Source organism: Chiloscyllium plagiosum, unplaced genomic scaffold, assembly GCF_037043375.1.
Source record: "Chiloscyllium plagiosum isolate Xiang-an unplaced genomic scaffold, Cpla_swu_hap1 HiC_scaffold_7, whole genome shotgun sequence".
NCBI classification, from domain to species: domain Eukaryota; kingdom Metazoa; phylum Chordata; class Chondrichthyes; order Orectolobiformes; family Hemiscylliidae; genus Chiloscyllium; species Chiloscyllium plagiosum.
The window spans coordinates 1536942-1545869 of NW_028270145.1; the positions used below are offsets into that span (position 1 = coordinate 1536942).

At 39.7% G+C, this 8928-nt stretch overlaps 1 protein-coding gene across 2 annotated transcripts in view; it reads right to left on the reverse strand.

Annotated features, from left to right (window-relative positions):
- The window catches only part of LOC122551236 (uncharacterized), a 260766-nt gene extending 252073 nt beyond the window's left edge, over window positions 1–8693 (reverse strand). For both annotated transcript variants that reach the window (XR_015757572.1, XM_087988654.1), the window contains exon 1: window positions 8495–8693. Coding sequence is in view for 1 of the 2 variants with exons in the window: in XM_087988654.1 (XP_087844780.1) it covers window positions 8495–8591 (97 nt within the window). In the remaining variant the exon portion in view is untranslated. The remainder of the gene's footprint in view (window positions 1–8494) is intronic.
- Window positions 8694–8928: the final 235 nt, after the last annotated feature.

Genomic DNA, 8928 nt, shown 5'->3' on the forward strand with positions numbered 1-8928 from the left:
CTGCAGCAAGCCCGACAACTTGCCTGCATTTCATCCACTTTCATCATGCCTCCTTTGATTTGATGGTATCAACATATATAGAGAAATTGCTGATTTGTTTTCAGCAACAGCGCTATTAGTTGTTTCACTACCCAGTAAACTTGTAAAATAAAGTACCAAAACGCAAGTTAAGTTCTCCAGTCAAATCAGGGTGGATTTCACTTCTTGATCCACCAAGAGCAAGGAGTCCCAACGACTTGCAATCTGCCAGAATTCCCAAAGTCAATGTTTCTCTGCATGCTGTGCAGTTTTTAACTCCATTACTCACAGTAGTCATTGCAGACAGGCTCCTAGTCAGGATTTAGAGATGCCAGCGTTGGACTGGGGTGTAGAAAGTTAAAAATTACACAACACCAGGTTATAGTCCAACAGGTTTATTTGAAAGCACTAGCTTTTGGAGCGCTGCTCCTTCATCAGTATAGTCTTATACTCCACAACCACCTGATGAAGGAGCAGCGCTCCAAAAGCTAGTGCTTCCAAATAAACCCGTTGGACCATAACCTGGTTTTGTGTGATTTGTATCCTAGTCAGGAATTAGCCTAACTTCAGATGTAGCATCCGGTCAAGTCAGGAGTACTGAAGAAAAGGCCAGACCAAATAGGCCCAAGCCTACTCGGGCTTGGGGGGCTGAGGTCCAAGCAGATGGATGGATGGTTTGGTGGGCTGTAAATCCACAAAGGGCTGGAACTAATTCAGGAAGTGAGAAACCTCGAGGGAGGCTGTAAATAGGCTTTGGTGGAAAGCAGAAATTTGAGGCCTCAGGGTTGGGGACATAGGCATATGGAGAAATCAGAAATCTTGGAAGGGATTTAGTAGTATTAGGGATGGTCGTTGCAGATCTTGGGAGACTGGCCATTCATTCACACTGGTTTGATGGAATGTGATCAGCAATCAATTCCTAGATTCAGCAGCAATGTGATCAGGTATCAACAACCACAGGGGCATCCAAATCATTCCTTGCTTACCAGGCCCCATAGGTGCCTGAAGGTCAGTGCTGTGGATGCTTGAAAAGGAAAATAACCCTGCGTTCCATTAATATGTGGTCAGCACTTTTCCCCCTAAATGCTGCCGTTAAATCAGGTTTTTTAACATTACATGTTTATCAGTGGATGGCAAGGTGGCTCAGTGGTTAGCCATTATTGCTGTCTCATAGCACCTGGGTTCGGTTCCAGCCTTGGGTGACTGTCTGTGTGGAATTTACACATTCTTCCTGTGCCTCTGCGTGTGTCCTCTGGGTGTTCCAGTTTCTTCCCAAAGTCCAATGGTTAGGTAGATTGGCCTTGTTAAATTGCCCATTGTGAATAGGGATGTGCAGGCTAGGTGGATTGGCCATGGGAAATGCAGGGTCACAGGGTAGGGGGGTCTGGGTGGGATGCTCTTTGGAGGGTCAGTGAGGACTGAGTAGGCCTGTAGGGATTCTATGATTAACTCCTGAATCTAGCAATGTGATCAGGCATGAATTCCTGGATCCAGCAGTTCATGTTTCCCCTGTAGTTGCTGGGTTCCCTGAGATTTTTTTAATACTTTAACTTCCTCTGTAACTCAAACTCATGTGACTTCTGTGGTCATAATCTCCCTCTCCCACCCCCACAATGCTAATGTGATTTGATGCAAATTCTGTGTAGAAGTGTTAGAATCCCTGGTACACAGAAAGAGGCCATTCGACCCATTGAGTCTGCACCAACCTTCCGAAGAGCATGCTACCCAGACCCACGACAACACCCTATTCTGTTAACCCTGCATTTCCCAGAACTAAGCCACTTAGCCTGGACGTTATGGGTAATTTAGCATGGCCAATCCACCTAACCTGCATATCGTTGGACTGTGGGAGGAAACCAGAGCACCCAGAGGAAACCTACACAGACATGGGGAGAACATGTAAACTCTGCACATACAGATAGCCATCTAAGGCTGGAACTGAACCCAGGCCCCTGGTGCTGTGAGGCAGCAGTGCTAACCACTGAACCACTGTGCTGCCCAAATGTATTTCCTTTGCTCCAAACTGTTTATATTATTTAAATACAGGGTTGCGAATCCAAGGGCTAAGAAGTCTAAGCAGCAGCTCCCAGACTAAATATAGCCGTGGAATCTCTTTAATTTCTCCCATAAAACTACAGTTTATTCTTTTCATGTGCAAAAGCTGTTATAAATACCATCATGTTGCTTAACATTCCCAGACTTTGGAATGGCTACTCCCTCATTGATTGAAACTTCACAGTTGGGAAATATCCCTTTCTAGTCCTCCACCTTTGATGATGCGAAGGAGATATTGCATATTCTCAAAGTGCCTCAGCCAGGTGTTTCCTCATGCTTACAATGAAAAGGAGAGTTTAAATTCCTGAACACGAAGGAACCACTCCAGCTTTACAGTGATCTAAAAGAGGAGAGGTTACCAGAAATAATGTAATTGGACGGTGAAGAAAGGGGAAGATTAAAGGGAAATAATCCCACTTTGAGCAAAGAAGATGATGGATGAGACCTTGCATTGTATTCTTCTGTGTGTTGTGCAGTCTCTCACTTTTAGTGCCTGGACTAACATAATTGTGTCATCGTTTGCAGTTTGTGACTGTTTTTTACACCTAGCTGTTAAAGTTTGGAAATCCTTGAATGGAAATATTTTGTGGAACAGTGTCAGCGTTAGACTCTCCAGTAGGCATCACAAGGTACAAAGATAGAGAACCTTCCCTCTTCATAAAAACATTAGAATTAGAATCAGGACTAGGCAATTCAGCCCCTTGAGCTGTTCTACCATTTAATACCATAATGGCTGAAACATCTCAGCCTCAATTCCACTTTCCAGCCAACACCTCATAAACCTTCAATCCATTACTAATTAAAAATCTGCCTATCTCCTCCTTAAGTTTAGTCACTGTCCCAGCATCCACCACACACTGGAGCAATGAATTCTACACATTCGTGACCCTTTAAGAGAAGTAGTTTCTCCCTCATCTCTGTTTTAAGTCGGCTCTCTCTTATCCTAAAACAATGACCTCTCATTCTAGATTGCTTTACATGAGGAAACATCTTTTCTACATCTATTTTGTCAATCCCCTTTAGCATTTTATGTACAGTACCTCAATTATAACTCCGCTCATTTTGTTATACTAGAGAGAGTTTAAGTCTAATCTCTCTTCATAAGACAAACTCTTCATCTCTGGAATCAATCTAGTGAACTTTCTCTGAACTGCTTCCATTGCAATTACATCCCTCCTCAAGTAAGGGGACCAAACTGTAAACGATACTCCAGGTGTGGTCTTACTAATGTCTTGTAGACATCTCTACTTTTATACAAGCAATTACTGCCAAAATTCCATTTGCAGATTCAAAAACAATGAACCACAGGTTACCGTTGCTAATAATTGCAGAAAAAAGAACATGTAAGGCACACATGGGCAGTCCTCTGTTTAAATTACAGCAGAATTTATTGAAAATGTGGTAATGGTTCGATAATTGCCCAGGGAGGAATATTGTACAAAACATGTCAAGCCCTCACCAGCATTGGCATCAGGAGTTGTTCATATCCAAGATTAGATTAGATTAGATTACTTACAGTGTGGAAACAGGCCCTTCGGCCCAACAAGTCCACACCGACCCGCCGAAGCGCAACCCACCCATACCCCTACATTTACCCCTTTAACCTAACACTACGGGCAATTTAGCATGGCCAATTCACCTGATCCGCACATCTTTGGACTGTGGGAGGAAACCGGAGCACCCGGAGGAAACCCACGCAGACACGGGGAGAATGTGCAAACTCCACACAGTCAGTCGCCTGAGTCGGGAATTGAACCCGGGTCTACAGGCGCTGTGAGGCAGCAGTGCTAACCACTGGGCCACCGTGCCGCTACAACCTCAGAAAAGCATCCTTCATGCCATGTTGTCATTTCTTTCCAATTCCTACACCAGCTTTCTTATACTCATTGCACAATATTGTCAACTTGTGACAAAATCTAAGTATTTTTCTGCAATCAGTTCAAGCTTAGGAAACTAGATCGACTGTCCCAAGTAGGGTATCATTGAGATCCTAGCAGAAAGGAAAAACTCTAAACCCAACAGTGCAATCTGGACTCATCTTAGGTTTTGGAAGTTAACCATCATTGTGTTGTGATGAAAAACCATCAAACTAAAAGCTAAAATCTAATTATTTCTTCACGGATTCTATCAGACCTATTGTGGGTTTCCAGCATTTTATGTCTTTATTTCAGATTTCCAGCATCTGCGCCATTTTTCCCTTTATATTTGAATTACATATTAATGTCACAGTTGTTTTCTGAATCTCTTCAACATATCCACGGTGCAAGATTAAATAATTAAACTTTCTCCATCATTTATTGGATCCTGGAACATATAGATCAAGAATTGTTATTCCATGTTTGTGATTAAGGTGCATAGTGGTTACCTTACTGCACTTGGAAAATATTTATTGGACAGCATAAGATGAATCCAAAATACACCAAAGCATTTTGAAAGGTTGAATTCAGTTTAAATAAATAAATGCGAAAATCAAAAAGGCCAAAATACTTCAACACTCAGGTCTGATTTAAAAAGGGCAGGCGTGCTGAGAAAAACAGACTATAAACAGAACCAAGTCAGCAGGGAAGAGTTGCGTTCCCTGTAATTTTACCAGCTATTGCATGGACCTCTAAGGTCAGTGTGCAACAGTGACATCAGGAATCAGAAATCAATGTGTGCACATGCTAATCAGCTGTGTGCAGCACACAGGTTAGAGGGAACTTCAGGCAAAAGCAGTAGGATTCATAACCAAGAACAAACAAGGCAAGGCAAGGAAAGGGAAGGACTGAGATCCAGGACTATCCTCGAATACTCTTGGCAGGAGAGATCAAAGTAAAATGTGATAAAATAATATTACCTTTTTCATCATTTCTGATTGTGCTCATTCAAGCTACCCAGAGGAAGAAAACAAATAGTTAAAGAAAGGTAACACTTTGGAAATTAATTCACTGGTCATCCTCAATCTCCATTTTGAAGTATTTGAGTTGGACCATGATGTCTCATTGGTATGTTTCCCTAAATTTTCCTTCTGTATAGAAACCAAAGAGCAGATTTTTGTCTCTCCACAGCACTCTATTGCTTCCCATCACCACCGATCCCCTTCACATTTTCACTAGGCTTGTCCGATGAAACATGCACAGGCTTGCCCTGGAAGAATCTAATGCTTAAAAACGGGTATATGCCCAGTCATTCCTGAAGACCAATATAGCTAAGTTCTCTTCACCAGTATGTTTTCAGTTATTAAATTACTGATTTTAAATTACTTTTCTTTCTTCAGATGTCAGCCAACCTCTGCTGGTGTCTGGATGAAATAATAACAAATCCAATCACAACTGTCCCACTCCCAACTCCCAACTTCTAACATTAGGGTGAAAGCTGGCACTGAGCAGAACCCTGATCCAAGCATAATATTTTCCAGCAAATTAGTTCTGCATTGATCAGTGTTCAATTGTACAGAGAATTCCCATCGCTGAATCCCCTCACTATATTGTATTATTCCCACACAAATGCACAATGCAACCATCCCAAGTATACTCTGAAACAAAGCCTGTCCTGTTTCCATTTACAATATTTCATGTTTTTAATTTATATTCAGTGATACGTGGCGAACAATTGCCAAAATCATTCATGTTTCCTGGTTTTATTAAATATTATTTTGCTTATGATAAAATAAAGTCTAAGCACTCTTATCTACACTCTGGAAGGAAAGATACATTTTGATTCTTTGCAGTCAAGTTATCTGTATAAACCTATTAAATATTAATTTATCAGGGTAGTTATGGCACTACATGAATGCATGAATGTAGTACAAGTGACAAATACATACTAAATTCAAGCTATAATAAATTATTAATTGGACATCTCTTGGTACAAGCTCATTTCAACCTTAGGGAAAAATATAACAACCAGTTTAAGTAGGGAGAATATGCTTTTTAAAACAGAACATGTGCAAAGTGCCTGTGCAGTTTTAGTGACATAAGTTGTAGGTTCTGAATTAGTCCCAAACCATGATCACTTTGGAGATTAATATGCTGAGTATATTCCTCAATTTGTGCATCACACCACTAGGGGGCTACATACAGCTCTATAAACATCTGCAATTATGGTGTCCTTTGTAAATTGCTCCTATCTCACAACACACCCTAAAATTAGGTTGAACCACCGCCCCCCCAAAAAAAACTGTTATTCAGTGTTCTATAGGCTAACGAATAAGTAACAGACTTCTTGCTTTAGTTTCTTTATGATTTCATCGCAGTGAAAATATTTGGAAAATTAAAGCAGAAGACAGTTACCCAAAGGATGAACTTTCTTAGCCCGAAACAGGCACAATGTGTTTCAACCATTGGTTCAGGATTTGATGTCAGAACTAAGAATGATTCGGTTACAGGTCTTTATGAGGCTATTCAGTTTGACAGAGAAGTGTTCGACTGACACTACCAGATCAAGACTGCAAAATCTCTACTTCGTTAAAACCAAACACGAAAGATGCAGTAACCAGATGTGTATGGAAACTGATTTTAAAATCATACATCCAACAAGATGCAAATTTTATTATTGTAATTGCATTTAATTCTGTAAGCATATGGTGTCAAACTTAAAACAAAAAAGATGTGGGGATTGAAAGCCATCAGTTTGAAAACTCATTTATAAACAAAAATATATTTCTGCAACTATTTATTTGAGTACATACATTTGATGCAAATACAAAAAAAATGAATTGTTAAACCAAAATCTGGATATCTATCAGTCCACCTCTGCCCACCCTCAGCAATTTGGAATCTACTTTCTAGTAGGTCTGTGACTTTTGACTTCTTTTAATCTTTGCTCATTAAAGCTTTCTTTAGAACCAACCAAAAGCATAAGGGAAACATTACGTTTGATGTGGATTTTATTTGGCAAGTTTGTCTGCAATGACGTGATCAGTAATCTATTTCCCCATGGCTATATATCATTGTGGGATAAATTAATCAGGCAATTCATTTAAGTGGCTTTGGTTGGTGGAAGAGAATAGAAAACAGATTTTGGATCATTGTATAAGCTTTTCCCCCAGGAACATAGCAACATGCAGATGGTCTTTATGTAGTTTCAGCTTCTTGTACTGTTAAGAAGCACTTGTGCAGTACAAAGAGCATGTTACTTTTAACATCATCAGTGCTCAGTGAACCAAGTGATCGCACCTTCCTCACAAAATCAACCTCATAAGTGTGCATGTTGTGCATGTATTCAGCCTTTGAAGCTGTGTTATGATGATCTACCTTAAAGATATGGAAAACACTGCATAACAGTCGTAAACCTTGTGAAAAAATTGTCAAACATGAAAGATGCTTTCACATTCAGAGTTCCAATTCACAGTATTATTAACCTCATAAAGTTGTATATTACAAAGTGAACTTGACCAGCAAATAACATTGTTATAAGTAACATTTGAATGTGTTTCCAATGACCAAACTCTCTGTTTATCCTTGCTGTTGATGCCTCATATACCAAAGAAATGTAAGTGCTAGAATTCAACATTTTCAATTCACCAATAATGGCAATAGTAACAGCACACCAAACATATTAAAATCACTTCAAGTGCTATTTAGAAGAGTTTACGTGAAGTTCATATATCAAATATAAATTCCAAAGACAAAATATCAATAAACATAACATAAACCAATTTAGTTCACTAATGCATAACCACAAATAACACTCTCAACAGTTCCCTCTAAGGCGAAAACATCTAGCACATACAGAGTAAGGTACTTTAATGCCAGACTTCCTTCACCAGTTAATAAGGGGTGACATAGCACTGGAACTGGCAAAATCTAACATAAGACTCTGGACTGAATCAGATGCTGTCAGTGTAATGTAAAGCAAACGTTAATTCATATGATCATTTATACAACGTGGCAAACAAGCCATCTGGCCCTTAATCAGCCCCATTGCAACTCAGAGGCTGTTGTAAGATCATCAGAGAAAAAAAAATACCAGTGAATTGTTAAGGGCTCCGCCTTGGGGTGGTGAACGTCAGATGTACACAGCGTAGAGATTTGATAAACTTTCTTTTAAAGTAAATTCTTGGATTTTTACCAAATGCCACTACTGTTGCTCCACAATTGACAGTTCTTTATGATTTCAATTTTTGTTTTGCCAGAGTGAGGCTTCTCATGAATCTAACAGGAATTTTACTGTTACGCTTGATAGTGTTTTGTTCATTCCAATCTGTTTTAGTGCCTCTTATTTCTTTTGCATAGGCAAGATGAATTTTAACTATATCTATTTCCAATAATGTGAAGCCTTCATTTAACTAGTTCTTTAACAAAACAGAACACAACCTGCTAAGTTTCGGAGAATCATTTCCTGACACTGAGCAGCATGCATCGAAGAAAATACTGTGATTAAAGACAAAACAGTTGTAAGGAATGTAATTACAAAAGTAGTTGTGAAACATACAACTTACCAATTTCTGTCTCAAAATCCTGACTTTTTACCAGTCTTAATTGTGCCAGTGTTATGGCAAAGAGCAGCAATGTTCCCATATGCACCAAGTTCCCCATGTCTAAATATCAGACATGAGAGTCTGTATGGATCAGTGATGGAGTATTAATACACGAACATCAGGCCAATGTGTTCCTGTTCCTTTCCAGCACCAGGCCCAGCTGAAACTCTGTAATGTTCCTTCTGCTGGGAATGTTTTAAATGGGACAACTTTTGGCAACTCTCCTTTTCCTGCCTCTTCCCTGAAACCAGAGCTTCAGATTGGCTCTCTAATGTACAGGCATGAATTTGATTGAAGCCAGTTTACTGAACAACACACCCACATTGTTAGAAAGTAAAGCAGACACTGGTCAAGTTTAAAGCACTGTTGAGAGAAGCTAACAAATATATTTGCCA